Source organism: Corvus kubaryi, unplaced genomic scaffold (assembly GCF_017639235.1).
Source record: "Corvus kubaryi isolate FWS band 111438036 unplaced genomic scaffold, C.kubaryi_AGA036_p1.0 37396, whole genome shotgun sequence".
Lineage (NCBI taxonomy): Eukaryota > Metazoa > Chordata > Aves > Passeriformes > Corvidae > Corvus > Corvus kubaryi.
The window spans coordinates 16,208,041-16,225,035 of NW_024581135.1; the positions used below are offsets into that span (position 1 = coordinate 16,208,041).

General features: G+C 41.2%; 1 protein-coding gene across 1 annotated transcript in view; it reads right to left on the reverse strand.

The window, feature by feature from the left end:
* The window catches only part of LY75 (lymphocyte antigen 75), a 44,445-nt gene extending 34,060 nt beyond the window's left edge, over positions 1–10,385 (reverse strand). Inside the window, exons 1-9 of the mRNA XM_042040544.1 lie at positions 10,251–10,385; positions 7,655–8,029; positions 6,593–6,766; positions 6,175–6,339; positions 5,493–5,603; positions 3,704–3,844; positions 1,950–2,138; positions 1,112–1,269; positions 140–250 (exon numbers count right to left, since the gene is read on the reverse strand). Coding sequence (XP_041896478.1) covers positions 140–250; positions 1,112–1,269; positions 1,950–2,138; positions 3,704–3,844; positions 5,493–5,603; positions 6,175–6,339; positions 6,593–6,766; positions 7,655–8,029; positions 10,251–10,332 — 1,506 coding nt within the window. The 5' untranslated portion in view covers positions 10,333–10,385. The remainder of the gene's footprint in view (positions 1–139; positions 251–1,111; positions 1,270–1,949; positions 2,139–3,703; positions 3,845–5,492; positions 5,604–6,174; positions 6,340–6,592; positions 6,767–7,654; positions 8,030–10,250) is intronic.
* Positions 10,386–16,995: the final 6,610 nt, after the last annotated feature.

The following is a 16,995-nucleotide window of genomic DNA, read 5'->3' on the forward strand; positions in this document are numbered from 1 at the left end:
ACCTGAAATTTGGTTTATGCTGTATAAATTCACAGATTTTACTGAATGGACAAGAAAGAAATGGAAGTAGAGGAAGTAAGTGATTTTAAGCAGGTTTCTGAACCAAATGACAATAAAAGAAATATAGGCTTCCTATTACCTCTTCCAATGAGCAACTTTTATCTGATTTTGTTTCATTCAAAATCTCTCCTTTTTTCTTGCAAACATATTTAAATTTCTCTTCACAGGATTTGACTCTCCACTGTCCCAGCTGTGAGAATGAAAGGAAAAAAAAAAGTATTATACATTCTAACAGTCTCTCGATTTCCATGTTTGCAGGGGCTGTTTCCATAGAGGAGAAAGCCGGAACACCTCTAACACTGATATTGGGGTGGGATGCCCTGGGTTATATGCACAAGTACATGTTTGGAAGAAAGAGAGAAAGCTGACACACATGGAGATGGGAGGATTCTGGATCACATCCAAAAAGGAAAAGAAAAGGCCAGGGTGGTGCCAACTCCCTTAGATGAAGAAAGGAATGGGTCAGCAGGCTGTCAGCAGGCAGGAAGTGTGCTCAGCTTAATGTGGAAGCAGCTCAGAGACAAGTCAGGGCAGCTGAGCACAAGCTCCAGTGCCAGGCTGATCACACAGCAGGCAAGTGGGTGCTCCACTTTTCTAATGCATCAGCAGGATGGGATACATGGGATACAGCTTGCTTCCCACTCCTAGTGACCCCGTTCCTACACCAACACCCTTTTTAGAACATTCCATCCTCAGACTGGGTGACCCAAATTGGTCTACAAGGTGACTGAACCCAGTTTTTCCTTCCTTCCTACCTTTCTGCCAGAGACAGGGAAGAATACAGTAACCCAAAGTACAGAGTGACAAGGCCAGATGTCTGGCCAACAATGTGGCAGTCTCAGAGCTAATAGTAATTTCTGCCATTCTTTGCAGTACATAGCTACCAAGTTCTAAGAAATCTGCTTGCAGAAAAATGTATTTTAAAGATTATTCCAGAAATAAGATCAGCTATCTGCTTCATCCCCCTTCTTGACTTTCCCACACACTGATGTTGCCTCTACTATGATGAAAAAAACCACACCAACATCCAAACTCAACACTGTATTCCTACCTTGCCTGAATAAGACACACAGTTAGGAGTGCTGTTAAAGGGAACTTTTGGTTCATTCTGATCCCAGTATGTAAAAACCACAGGTGAGCGATCTGACCATTTGAACAAGGCTGGCACATCATCATTCCTGAGACCCATCCACATTTCCTCTTCAGCATCTGTAATTTAAAATTAGGACAACATTGTCGTTTCAATATAATAGTCAAACTAATAGGAAAGAAATGTGTTATCAGCAAAATTTTTTTTTCATCATTATACTGTGCAGCAGTGAAAAATACTGTGCAGCAGTACAGTGACATTATTTTTCTTACAGTGAGAAAGGGTATTTGAGACAACTGTAACATAGGTTTCTTATCTTGTTCCTTAACTTATATTCATGACTATGAGAAAGTTTCACAGAGAAGGAGCAAACAGGAAAAAAACCCAACCACAAACAAACAGAAATAACGAACACACCAGCAAAAAAACCCTCAACCAAATTTAAAGTGTAGGCAAAGACATAACACTAAACATTACTGACACTATTTACTAGTTCAGTCACTCAAAATAGTGACCCAGCTATCTACTATTCTCTTTGAATGAGAAAATTAAGCACAAAGTATTAAAAAAACTAGAAGTAGGTTACTGTGGTAAATAAGTAAATTAATAGATTGAACCAGATCCAGAGGGCCTGGATCTGCACAGAAACATTCAGCACCAGCCTGAGTATAAGCTCAGCATTAACACCCACACTTAAAAGCTAGAGGTTATGACAATTGTATGCTAGAACATGGAAAGCAGTTTTTAATTTATGGTGTGCAGCACTTGGTGCTTGACCTTTACAACTACCCCAACTCACCATTATGAAGCTTTGTAACAACCAGTTCAACATCTGCTAATGAGTGAATGCTGATGAGGTTACTCTTATTTGCTTTGCACAACTCCTCTGCCCTACCCCAAGGTGCCTGGTTGTTTATCAGCATGTAGCAAAAGCCGTCATGGGGGAGCCAGCCCAGATCACAGAGAGTATCCAAGTGTCTCCAAAACACTAATAATGAAGAGAAATGGAATTAGAGACTTTTGTTTTACATTGGCTAGTGCAAGGGGCTGGTTTTAAATTCAGCAGCACCTTGAAACAGCCAGAATTCAGCAATCAGAACATGTTCACATCTCTTCAGAACTCATGTAAGAAAGGGTCACAGCTTAGTCAAGCAAATAGACTTCAATGTAGCATTAGGAGAACTCATAATATTTTGGGGCCATGAAGCAGGTAGAAGGAGAAAGAAGTTAGTGGGAGTGAAACTAAAAAGCAGGACTGCATTACATTAAGCTAATCTTAGCGTAAGTGAGAGGTTCAGAAGCAATTGGAAGCAAGATTTCAAAAGCAACTGAAGAAAAATCAAGTTAATTCATTACAGGAAAGAATCACACAACTCAACAAATGCTTATTTTAAATATTTTTTTTCTTCTCAAGATATTCAAGAATTCTAACTAGTTTTAATGGATGCTGAAAAGGTATATACTAATAGACTTTCTGGTTCAAAACACACTACAAAATCCTTCAACCACAGGAATTTTGGTTTTTAATGAATAAAACTCTATATACTGGTAATAACCCACCCCACTGAGGAGCCAGAGAACAGACAAGAATTGTTAACTGAAAACTAGCTTTCAGGGTATCACTGCAAAATTTGAACCAGTTCAGTTAAATTTAAACTGATTACGATTTTTTCCTCAAATGCACACACCTCTCCAGGGGGAGCTGGAGAGAACATGCCTCAGTCAGAGACACTCCACACCCCTTGTGCTCTAGTCCTCCCTGTCATTTGAGGGCAATAACCATTCAGTAGAAGTTTTTGCAGGAGAGCCCTGCAAGCTGGACCCTGGGAACTGGGTGAGGCCAAAGCACATACAGAAGAAGAGGTCATGGATATAGGAAGGGCTGGACATCCAGGTGTAGATAAATGGCCGAAAGCATGGAAGCAGTTATATGTCACAGCTGGACACTGTAAACACTGGAGGACTCTGTGTATGTGTGTAGGTCAGGATAAGTGATTTATTATCTTCTAAGAGCTGTTATGGATCCAGTAAAGATTACACACTGAGCAAGCTACCAACTCTTGCACTCTGATTTCTAGTGCTGGGCCTGGTTTCAAATGACAGTAAGGTTATTTAATTACTTCTATTTGAGTTCAACAGAGTTTGATCCAAGACCTAGGTAAGTCCCATTTCATGTCAATACACACAAAGAGTGAGAGAAACAGGCTTAAAGCAAAGATAGAAAGGTTTGGGGTGCAACTGCCAGTTCCAGACTTCCAGTAATACATGAAAGAAGGCACAAGCCATGGAGGAAAATGTGATGAAAAGGGCAGGACTGCTGCAAAATGCTTTATGTGTGAATGAGAAAGCTGCAAAAAATGAAAACTGTTTGTGATGCATCATCTTGACACTGAAGAAACAGAGCTTGCTTCTGCTCTGCTAAAAAATCCAAAGCTGTTGTGAAAATGTTTTGGCAGAGATGCCTAAAAAGGCTTGGGAGGGAAAAGAAAGACTCCATAAGTGAACATTACACTCATATTAACATATAGAACTCAAAAACGAAAACTGTCCTACCTGGAATGCTTGGAACTTCATTGAGTGACTTCTTGCAAGTATATGGAAGTTGAGTCCCACAGTGGTAACTCTGCCACTGACCAGAAGCAGCATTCATCACCACACAACTTGTCCCATCCAGTGGAGATAAACTCTGCATATCTATAGTCAGGAACAAATAAAAACATAACAGCACAAGTTATCAAACAGTGAAGGAAGTGACTGCTTCTTTTTACTACTGGTTTTCAATACAAGAATAACACTCTCCAGATAGCATGCCACCTTTTATCTGAAGAAGATAATTTGCATCAACTGAGGGCAGCTGTCCTACCACAGGTCCCACAGAATGTTTTTTCTAAGAGAGAAAGTTTCAGAATCAAGGAATCTTGGACTTCTTTTCCAATGTTTAATCATAGAACCAGGAGGAATGTTCTATTTACAATACAACAAACCCTTGGCCAAGCACTTTCCCAGACTAGAAATATCTCAGGGGAGAACCATTTTTGCAGCCCTCAGTTTCCTTTGGCAGTCCCTTTCCACTCTCACTCCAAACACAGTTCTGCACTTTCTCTCCATGCTAACCACAACCCTTACCTTAACAGAAACCTTAGACAAGGCTCCAGATTTGAAACAGCAGAGAGATTAGCTCTTTTTTGCAGTCTTCAGGTTCCCTTTCTAATAAAACTTTTTGACCTTCTTTTTCTTTGAGCCTCAATGCAAACCCAGGCTGTGGGCTACACAGAGCACCCCCACTCCCCCTGTACTGGGTTTGTTCAGGCTCACAGAAAAAAGGCTCAGGGTAGATCTGAAAGAGAGCAGCGGGACAGGGCCAGGCTCTTTTCAGAAGGGTAAAGTGAAAGGAAAAGTAATGGGCAAAACTTGCAGGTATCAAAATTCCTGTAAATCACCAGTAAGTATTTCCACAAGGGGTAGACATGTCTGCCATGTCTGCAGACTAAATTATGCCACTGTAACTCAGAAGAGTCTGGCCTCTAGCTCTGCATTACAGTCCTACAGAGTGATCACAATTCCAGAAGAAGGTGCAGTCAACAGTACAAGCAGCAAAGTTCTTAACCTTTCCAAAGGACAGAGCACATTTAGAAAGTCCCACAGAAACTTCTTAGTAAAGCTATCGAAGAAGTTAACAGAAACCACTTCTCAACTTTTCACAGAATTCCTGTTGCAGTACTACTCTATAAACTAAAGGAAAAAAGAGAATTCCACTTTAAAAAGCTCAAATTCAGCTTAAATGACAGAATACTAGCTTCAGTATTCCTGATGACTGTTACCCTGGGATTCCCAAATACACATAGACTCATTACAGATTTGTGCAAACATTACAAATTCACCCTGAAAATTCCAAACAGTCTAACCAATCCTACTTAGCATCTTTGGCGTAATTAAAAAAGGTTTTTCAAAGGTTTTATACTTCTTTCATCCTCACCTTGAAACAAATTTAAGCAACCTTGAACTTTAAAAACCCAAGTTAAGTTTCTAAGTAACATGTGTCCTTGCACATACATAAATAACCACAACATTTGAGGGAAATCAGTGCCATTCTGTCGGGGGAAGAAGAAATTTAGCAGCTAGGAAAGCTGTGGATACTTTACTAAAATGGACTTCAAAAATACTATTTAGGTTTTATCTTTTCAGAGACTTATTAACCTAATCAGTCATAAATATAAAATGAGAACAGAAAGATTTGCTGGCTAGGAGGAAAAGATGCTTCTGAAAATGGAATGAGATGGAAAAAAAAAGTAATACTAGTTACTGTTGTGAATATTTTCAGTATCACTAGAAATATCAGTACCTGGATGCCAGTTGAGAAAATTCAAAGGTTTGTGATCTGACCACTGCCAACCGCCAGAAACATCCAGTTGATTTAAGCCAATCCAGAAGATCTCAGCAATGTCATCCTTGGCTAGAGACATTTTTTTTTAAAGAAAACAATTAATATAAAATGCTCATCCTTTATTGGTCTCCTTTAAATTAAAAAGGCCATCTGAAATGGCATGCATTTCAGGAAAGAAAGATTGCTATTATAATTGGACATGCAAACTTTCTTGAACTGAGGAGGAATTCATCCACACAAGCCTTCCCTCCCAATGTCTTCAGGTATTTCTCCTTTGGTTTTATAGTCCCAAAGGCACTTGGATAATTTCTCCAGGTCAAGACTGAATATCAGTGAGAACAATATCATAACAAGAGAGTAAAATGCTGCTAAAACACCAACTGCCACTCTGGCATGTATTTGAGATTTTGGGGACATTCCTCATTAACAATATGAACATCTAACTTCTATAATGAAATCATACAGATAAATTTAAATAACTCCCTAAAATGAGATTAGCACTTTAGTTTTGCTACACAAATGAAAGCCAAAATATTTAAAGTATAATCAAGTTTTACCCAGAGATTTAGGACAGAAACTGAACTGCTGCCTCCACTTTATAAAGATTTCCCAACATTCATATATGAATAATTACACCTACCTTGTATGTAACTTAATTCAGATGCATTTTGGATACTAAGTAAATCTCCTCCTTGCCTTTGACATGAAATATAAGCTTCTTTCCAAGAAAGAGCAGACTGTGTATTAAACTGGTAGCAATTTTCAGACCCTGGATCACGTTCCCAGATATCATGACACCCATCCTCTGTTTAAAGGAAGCAGAAGGTACTTTTAACTACAACTATACAGAAACATTATGAAAGTTTCAAAAGAAAAGCTTTTGAATATAATACTGAAGGTCTATTGATTTTTATATTGGTCATCACAAATACTTGCAGAATAAGTCAACACTGCAACAGAAAAGCTTTTACACAGCTGAACAGACACACAAAGGTGGAGCTGTATATAAGAGAAGGGACAGAATGCTTTTAAGACATCTATTTAGAAACCCAACGTGCCTGGCTGTAAGCAGATTCCCCATTTTCCATCGCGAGAATAATCTTCAGAAGTGGCACACCATTTCCCACCCGTATGTGTTTCATCCTGAATGCAGGCATGATGCCACACCTTGTTATACAGAAAGGGGAACTCACAGGGTTTACCGTAAGAGTTGCCATCTTTGGTATAAACCTCTGCAGAAAAAAAAAAGAAGTAAAATAAAGAAGTAAATACATCTCCCTTTCCTTACAGGTGGAAATGACAGTAAATCAGTGTTACTGCTCATCACAGGCATACTTAACCTAAAAGCATGCAAATCACACTTGTGGTCTTAAAATACCATTATCTTCTTGTTACAGATAATATACAGCAATGCCAGAACCGAAAAAAATTACATAAAGAGAAATATTTTTCTGTACTTTTTCTTCTGAGAAACAGCAGAAACTTGTCTCCCCCATCCTGCTAAGTTACAGATAATTCATCGTCCTATTGAAATCCAGGTGGTTTGCACAGAGCCCTATATAACAAGGACTTTAACAATCAACATATACAGAAGAGGGGAAAGGTGAAGCACATTTTCACCACTTCTTCCAGCAAGCATGAGATTTCAGACAAGACTGGCTTCCATGGCACACACTACTATACCAGAGCTCACAGTCCAGCAGGCTGTGAGCTGGCAGCACGCTCTGAATCTGACTGTATAGCCTACCAGCAAAGAAAACATCCTCAAGCCCTGCTAACAGGAAAATTCCCATCATGGTGAGGACAGTGTCAGTTCTGATACAAAGTGGCTGGTATTTCATAATTAAATAGGTTTGCACTGAAATATGGGGGCAGGGGGGATTTAAACCTGCTAAGAAAGCCACTCAGTAACACAACTTCTGCAGTTGTGCTGCTATTTTTTATTAATAACCTTTGAAGTTTCATATTTGAATATCAGTGTCTCTCTACAGCACCAACATTCTATTGCTTTACTCATCAGTCTTTTCACATAACTAATTTTAAGAACTTATTGGTGCAGACATACTCAAAAAGCCTTTAACAAATAAAGAATCTCCAAACCCCTGTGCAAACCTACTTACCATGGTAGGGATACCGACATATATCACTCGAGGAATTGTTGCTTTTCCACTGGTCTGTTGCATTTATGCTTGCAGTCACATAGTTATTCTTGATAGTCACTTTGTACTGAGATGCACCAACGATGGAAGCATCAGCACACCGCCACCACAGCATTAACTCTGAGTTACAATCAACCATTTTCAGGCGAGACAGTGATTTGGTGAATATATCAAGTCCCAGGCACTGCTTGGACCCCAAGTGAAAGAGGCGATTCTGGGATACCCATTTCCATAAAGCTTTGCTTGTGTCCCTGCAGTCATCTATCACTATCAGCGAGTTTTTAACTTGTATGCACTTGTTCTGTTTGTCATGGCGAATGGTAAAAGCATCATTGCCTGTATAAGAAGAAACAAATATCCACACATGGCTATGATACAGTATCATTTTCACAGGAAGCTCATTTTTAAAAGGGTAATCACATTCTGAGAAATGCTTTCAGAAAAGTACCACAAGTGCTGTTCATACGTTAAACCACCTCTTTCACAGAAACCACATTCAGTGCATTTTTCTGCTCTTTAGTGAGTAACTTCTGGGGGAAAAGATCTCTTTCAAAGTCTTTATAAAATGAGGAGAGACAAAGTGAGACTTCTAAATCCAATTCTAGTGATGAGCATTCTTCCTCTATATTTAACATATACTGATTGCATCAGCCCTGATTAATTTGCAAGCTTACTTGGTAAAGAATCTTATCTTCGTGCTTATCTGCAAACACAATAACAAACACAACAACAAAGACAACAGACCCCATAAAACATAATTAATAATAATCTTCACTTAGTAAGCACTTTTTTAAAAACTGTGTATAATACATAGTACACAGCATGAGAGGTTTACACGTGAACCAGTTTGTGGGTGCAACTGCAGTATTAATAAGTTAACTGGTACTGCTTTGAGGAGAGAGTTTTAGAATGAGTATCCCACCAAAGACAGCACACAACAGATTAGGAATATAATTTAAAGTATTTTATAGGGACCCTAGTTTCGTTTTCAGTTGTGATGAGTTTCGTTTTCAATTCTGGTGTAGTTTGTGATTAAAGAGAAAAATGGAAGTTGATAAAGCACAGCATACCATTTAAAAAATATATGAATCACCCTACTAATGCAAGCTAACACCTCTGCCAGTATAAGAACACTTCTGACAAGCAGCAGTAGGTTGAGTGAACCATGAAAAAATGCCCTAAAACTCTTACTATGCCAAAATAAAGATGGCTCCACAGTACAGAACTTTCACTAATCAGGCTGAAACGAACCTTGGCTGTCCCAGGCCCACAAGGCTATTATTCTGCTGCTTAAATAAGGAATCTGCTGAGTAGTATTTTGTATTTAATAGTAATGCACTGTCAATCACATTCCTACTGTATTTTTCTGTTATGACTTACTAATAGGTTTGGCTGAACAGGAAGGAAAATATTCAGTGATGTTATGTGGTGAATTTTACCACTACTTCCCAGTATACCCATGAATTTTCCACTCTGTAAGTGCCAAACAATATTTAAATAGTACCTAGCTGATCACACCGTAAAGAAGAATCTGTGAGTCAGCCACCTATTATAGTGACTTTTTCTAAGTAGCACGCTTGAACCAACTGTCTATTTCATCCTATTAACTAAGATATTTTAACAACCAAACCTGCTTTTGTGGTATACTTTAACCCGGTGCTTTTTCAGCACTCTATCTGCTTTTTCTTTTTATTCTTCCCTCATGACTTTTCTTCCTCTTTTTTATTTCTTGTAACAAGTTTTCAGCCACTTCTCAGGTCTTCTTTCACTTCTTTGTCCACAACTCTCATGCAGATATCAAGTGGAAAATCACTTTTTAAAATTTCCCTGGAAAACTTGCTGGTGTTGTCTCACCAAACTTCTCTGTGCAGCAATTTATTAATAATTATTCCAGTTCAATGCTCTGGCCATGAAGTTTCAGTGACATCTTCAGCTACCAACCTGAGCCTGTCACTATCATAGGATATTAAAAAAAACTGACGTGCAACTTAGTGAAGAGCTCAACTTGTTTCCCAGCAGATTTGACCAGGCTAGTGGCTTTGGCTTGCAAGAATTTCCTCAACGTGAAACTTTTCCACCTGCTTCCTGTCGGACAGGGCAAGCCTCCTTGGCTGTCTCACTGCTCATAAAGCAGCGGATAACAGCGAGGGCGGGACGTGCTGCCGGGAACTGCCCGGGCTCGGGTGATTCCTCTCCCCGAGCTGTCAGGCCAAAGGCCGCGGCCCGGCCTAGGGCGGCCTCGGCACCGCGGGCAGCGGGAACGTGGCAGCCGCGGGCGGCGGTGCAGCGGCGGCTTTCGCGACGCCCGAGGCGAAGCGCACGGTTCGGGAGGGAGGTCCGGGGCTTTTTCCTGCCTTCTTCGCTCCTCCTTTTAAGTTTCCCAGGTTGTTTCCACGCAGCTGGACTTTACTACCGAGCGCAGCAACCGAAGGAGCCGCCGGGGCGGAAGGCCCGTCAGGGCGCCCCCTCACCCGCCCAGGCGCACGCCGGGGCGCTCAAGGACCCGCCGCGCACCCGCGCCCCACCTCCCCCTTCGCCCGGCGGGCACCCGGCTTACCTGCGGGCTCCCGGCGGGCCGCGCAGCACAGCAGGAGCCAGGCGAGGCCGCAGGCGCGCAGGCAGCGCCCGGCGCCCGCCATCGTTCCCCGCGGCGCGCAGGCTGCGCGGAGCGGCCGCGCTGCCGGGCTCGCTGTGCCCGAGCGCCGCGCCCGCCGCCGGCTGCGACTCCGCCGGCGCCGCCCCATTGGCCGCCCCGCCGCGCGTCACCTGTTGCCAGGAGGAAAGCGGCCCCCGAGCTTGGGGCGAGGCGGGGCCGGCCCGGCGGCAGCGGGGCTGTGGCGGGGGAAGTGAAGTCGCGAGCGAAAACGTGAGCGTGAAGATAATTAAAAAAAAGGAAAGTGTAGGTGCTAGAAGTGAAGAAAGGGCAAAAGGTGAATAGAATAACCTAAAATTAACAAACACACTGAAGTAAAATATCTAAATTGGTACAAATAATACACATCACGCTGTGATCCTCGATGGCCTCTGGCCGCGGGACCACGTGCCACCCCCGAGGCAGCGGCTGCTAAATTTGCGATTGTCTGACCCGTCCTTGCCGGGGATGTGGGAGGAGGGGATGGCACTGCGCAGTTCGAGTAACTGTTGCTGAGAAAATTTTGAGGGTGGCTACAGGAAGTTACAGAAACCAAAAGTAAAAACACGTACATGGCGAGAACCAGCTGGCCTGAAGGAGGAAAAGAGGAAGAAGGGAAAACTGATGGAAACTATGTGAAATATAATCAAGTTTATAGCTGCATGCTGGGTGATTCGATGCTTACCTGGACAAGGCTGTATACTTCAAGCTCCAGCTGTTTGAAAAGGATTTGCAAAGTCACTGTCAGAGACTGAAAATAGTTCATGCCTCAAACATTGAAAGCTTTGTTTATGACAAAGAAGCTGCAGCCGAAGAAGCCTCTCTGAAGGCTGGGACTTTGAACGGAAAGTCAAACTGCTGATTAGATAAAGGGAAACCTATTTTTCAGTCACCTCAGGCTGAGGGAAAGGTATGCATCTACAAAAGGCCAAAATCACCAGCTGCGCTGAGTTTGGGGTGGGGGGAGAGCACAGCTCACAGAAACCAGGTTTACACAGACTCCCTCCAGCTGAGGGTGGAAGAGGAGGTTTTGGGTGCATGGTGCAACCTCTGGTGAGAGGCAATAAACACCCATCGTCTGATTACACAAACCGGCCCAGCTGTGGAACCCCCAGCCCCACAGGGCACCTCCACGGGACTTTCACGTGAGAGGCTCGGCCCCACAGGGCTGCACGGGATGCAACAGACCCAGAATCTGCCATGAGAGACTGACCCCCACCCCAGGGAGACACACCAGGACATTGCTACCTGGCTCGAGGGTATATAAACCCATGGGATTCTATGCTTTTTGGGAGGGATCTTTACTGCTAAGAAGACTAGCTGCAGAGGATCAATGGAACATCGCTGTGATCCATGGAGTGGTGATATTTTCCTTATTCTGTCCCTGTCACTCTTTCTGTCCCCCCCATCTATTTTCTACTTCTTTCTTTTTCTCTCACTCTCTCTCTCATATTTTTATCATCAAATAAAAACCTTACTATTGTCACTGGCATATGGTCTTGTTTGCACCGTAATTCAGGCAGAGGCATTTCTAAGAACCTTAAAACTGGATCATAACAGTCACAAAAAGAAAAAGCTTTTTTTTTCTAGGAAAATCTGTTTTGATTAGACTTGGAAGAGCCACTGTTCATGGAAAGAAATACTGGATTTACATAAAGATGGAAAATGCAATGCGCAATCTGTTTTATATGCTTCCAGTGTACCCATTATGTAGGAATGTGTGCACCTGGGGACACAGGATTTGAGGGTATGCCAGGCTGGCAATTGAGTGGAAATGCAGTGAACAAAAACAGGCACCTGCAAGTTAACAAATGTTCTCTCCTGCTGGAAACCACAGAGCAACACATCGCTGCCAAGGCAGGAGCTATTTGAAAAATCAGAAATCAGGTTCAGGAAGAGGGAAGTCTGTAATGTAGCAAAATCAAAGCTGTGCTAGCAGAAATAATTCATTTTCAGGAAAAGCAAAGCTTTAAAGTCTTCACAGAGAGAGTGGGAAGCAGAAATTCCCCACTGGTGAGCCTGATACAAAAGCAAGCTATTGAAACTAAAATTAAATATGTGGTGGGATTGTGTGTCTCTTTTTAAATAAAACAAGAAGCAGGTGTGAACCCTGCATTCCCATGAATCTTTCCAAATGTGTGTTATTATTAACGTACTGACTGTCCCAGTTTGGGGATGGTGAGTAGTGGAGATTAACTTTGAAACTAATATCACGCAGGGCACATTTACTGAACATATACGAGCAATTCTGAAATTAACAACATCCTACTTACTACACTTGTATCAGCAAATGTGTATTAATAGAGAGGAGGTTCTTTAAGGCATCGTAACATATGTAACATATGCTTTCAGATACACACTTCTGATGTGACATCCTTTTTTGTTTATTAGTTTATAAAATACCACCTTTGATAATACAAACTCAGACCCTGATCCTGACTCAAAAATTAAAGCATGCCCAAGAATAGGAAAAATTGCAGTTTGCATTGGTGCCTCTTAGTTTCAGTTTTGTGTTCATTTACATGTCCTGTACTTAAATTCTGTCATACATTTATGTAAGAGGAGATACAAAATGTGCAGCCCTGGTGAGCCCACCAACCAACCAAAATTTTGGAAAGAGCATGCAGGAAAAAAGGCAATTCGGTGTACGTCATGTGATAACTTACGGAACTCTACTACAGTTTTCTCTTATTGAAAAAGTGGGTTTGTATTAAAGCTTAACAAAATTGTAACAATGCCAAAGCCTACTTCTTACAGGATTTATCCTTTATTAATGAGACTTCTGCATTTAATGTGAGCTGCACAGCAGCATTAGTCACAGCATAATCAGTGAGCAATTTCTGTATTGCAAGTGACAAGCATTATATGTCCCCATGAATACCTAGAGCTCACTTCAAAGCAGAGCTAATGGCTGAGCAAATTTCAACCATGCCTGTAGAGATAACCAAATACAGAATTTCAGATACAGGAGGGACCCAGCCACAGAGCTGACAGTAATGCACAGCAGCCTTTTGCTTCCAAGAAGACTACTTTGCCTTTCCAAACAAAAAGCCTTTCAAGGTGCCAGCATCATGACTAAGAGCCTTGTGTTTCTAGCAGGAGTCTTTGTTGCTTATCAACAGATAATTTTTTTGCCCTTATGCCCATATGTTTATAACAATAGCAATGCCTGCAGAAAGTGTCAACACCTGTCTATCCATAAATCGCCGCCCCATCTCTATTCTGCTCACCACATGAAATAGATACTTTGCATGAGCAACCTTCCTCCTTTTACATTCAACACATTGTAATCCAGTCTTTCTGGCTAAGTTGAGTGCATCCACGTGTGTCAGTGAGCACAAAGGGAATGGTGGAAAAGGATTTGCTACCTACAGCGTCTTGTGAGAGTGGGAAGAGGTTCTGGAGATGATAACTTTTGCTTTTCTCTGCTTCCCCCATCAATGACTTTGAAACTGGGACATCTGAACAGGGAACACTAGTTATTTATTACATTTTTAACCTTGCAACATTGGTGCTTACAATACCTAAGTCTTTACAAAAGAACAAAGAAAGAAAGAAACAAACAAAAAAACGTAACCAAAGCAAACCCAAGAGCCACATGAAGGCTTAGAAGAGTTAAAGGAGCAGTTATTTGCAGAGGGAGGGGACTCTCTCCAAGAAAGTGATGATACCCACAAAGCATCCAGCAGACAAAGATTTCCATGCTACCTAGACTCTACTGCTAAGTTTAATGTTAAAGCATGGCTCTGGTTTGAGTAAAGTGCCTGCTAATCATGTAAAATATCAGCCCTGGACATGTTTAAAGATAGTTTAATGAAAACTGGACTATTGCAACATTTGCCATAAATGCAGCTAAAAGCCAAATGACTCTTTTTTGACAGATACACAGGTTTAGTTTTATGGAGTTGATCCCATGCATGGCCATGAAAAAAGTCACTAAAATGCAAAGGGGAGGTGACAAGCATCCAGCAACTGATGTGGATAGACTGTATCCAGAGGGGTCTTTAAGCAGTGACTCCACCTTAGCTTTACATTAACTCCATCTGGATGATGTTTTCTTCATGGATACTTACTTTATTTGCTGCCTTGTTCTTTTTAATTGATATTGAGGACTTAGGTATTTTTAAACATCAAAGAATGTCTTGCTTTTAGCAAAAAGGGAACACAAAGGAAAATGGCTTTTCTCTGTTGTTGCTCTAGATTTCCTGTTTCCAGTTGCAGTGGCCTAACTGCAACTTTAGCACATTATGAAACTGTCATATTGCACAGTAAACTTAGGATGGAACCAAATGCTTTCTCAGCTGAGTTTAGATGTATCTCTTACATCTCTTCTAAAATCTCTGTATGAATCTTTGGCATGAGTTCCAAAGTTTTGAGGGCTTTTATTGTGCCTGAAGGATTTATTATTGCTAGGGACCCTTACATTTGATTGTCTTTAAGTGTCACCATTTGTAATAAATACCTAGATGTTATTACAGGATTTTAGAGACTCTTCTGTTTCATCTACTGCACATGGTAGGTATCTTTCAGAAATAATAAAAGGAATTACAAACCTTTTTTCTAATATCAACCTCCTTTTTTACTCAAATGTGACAGTGGCAACTTCTGTAGTGCTGCCTCTTGCTCTGCCCTGATGCATATTCAAACATTCATCTTCAGGTCCACTGAAATACCAGAAACAGTTTTGGGAAATAAGACAAAGAAAGGAGTGTGGACACTTCCCTTTGCTTGTTTGTTGATAGCAAAGAATGTCTTTCTCTGGGTGTTGGTTTGGCTTTGACTCCTGCTAGGATCTCTGTGTGCTCCTGGAACAACGACAAAATAATATAAGCAGTACTTTAACATTGAGACAACTGCTTGGAACCGTAAAGTGGTAAATGATATTCTTCTGTAGCACTTTAAAAAAGGGTCTCTGGCACCTTAGTGTGCATTTTCAACAGAAACTGTGCCTTGGTTTAATAGGTCTACTGGCAGAATTTATATGCTCAATCTCCTCAAAAGCTGTTCTCCCTTGTCACTGTGCCAGTGTGGGATTATTACTCAAATTATGATTGTGGGAGCTGGAAAAGAAGATGATATTTTGTACCACATTACATTTGTTGCAGAAAGCATCATTTGAAGGAATGATTTAAAAGAAAAACAGTTATAATTTGGAAAATGGTTTTTAAGCAAGTAAAAATTAATTCAGGTAGAAGAGCCTTTAATTTTAAATGAGAAAGGTTTTTTTTTTTGGTTTTTTGCTTGTTTTTGTTTTGTTTTGGTTGGTTTTTTTTCTTTAAACATGCAAAGCAGAGCAATTCCCTAAAAGTGCTGGGGAAGAGCCTGCAGTTTTGGGTCTCACATGTTTTGAAGGCACAATTCATCCCTGACTAATATCAATCTCTAAAATGCCCCCACTGCCTTATGTTTGACCAGAAAGGAATAAAGTTTCAACAAGCAGATAAGAGAATGGTTTAAAGGGCAAAATTCCAGATTGATCTGAGCTTGGGAGTACTTCTGAGATAAAAAGAGGCTGTACAGAAACAGTGGACTCACTGGGGGCTAAATTGCTGGTGTTTAAAGGTTGTGATTGATTAAGATATAAACTGAGTAGCAGCAGGAGTGGGGAATGCACAGTTCAATAGGTTCAAAGGTTTAGAAATTTGCCTGAGTGCAGGTGAGGCCAGAGAGCAAAAATTAGAAGTGGAAAACAAATAAAATACCTTTCAAATGGGAAATGAAGGAGGAAACAAACACTGGAACAACAGTTACTTCTATAAAAATGCTAAACATCCAATGAATATGTGGAGGGAAATCAAATGTCTGGTCTTAGACGAAGGAAATGACATGCTACACACATGCAGGACATTTTAGCACCAGAATATAAAATATACAGAAAAGGTAAGAGTCACCTCTACTGGTGACTGGGTAATGAAATTTATTAATGAGATCTTGTAATCAGATCAGGTAAACAAAATAGGAACCCAGCAGGTGGCACAGAATGCCAATGCACCAATATGTCAGCTTTAAGCATATGTAATCCTGAGACTGCCACTTGCCTGCCTGACCAGAAGGACAGAGAGGGCATGCTGAGAATGATCAGATGGGCAAAGAGGGTGGGAAATATAACCAACACTGTAGTTCAGGTAACCTCCATGTTGTCTGGACACTGCAGCATTGTTACATAACACAGGCATCACTGGACTCCATCAATGCTGCTTCACAGAGCAATGGGACAGGGAAGCCACAGAATAGATGCAGCCCCTCATTTGGTCCTCATTTATGTGCAAGATCTTGACCTACATCTTCAGCTCATGGTTACTGCTCCTGTGTTTATGTTCAGAATTCCCAGAGGCTTGACAAAGGCCAAGCATTCACAGCAGTTGCATCCAGTTTCAAAAGGGAGAGAGACATAGCAATGAGAAGGCTTGTAAAGAGGAAACAAAAGGTAGCTGCTAGGAGCAGCAAATTCTTACAGGTGGAGCTAAACTTCCTGAAGGATGTACAGCACAGCATGAGTGTATGCCATCTACTAAAGTCTTGAGAACTGGCAAAAGGAAGTGGGCACCAATAATCTCACCACAGGGTAGATTATTAGAAATCAGAAGTCTTCTCCAAATGCAAAACCACAGAAAGGATCATAAACCAACATGTTAAAGGAAAACACAGTGAAAAAACAATAAAAAACTCC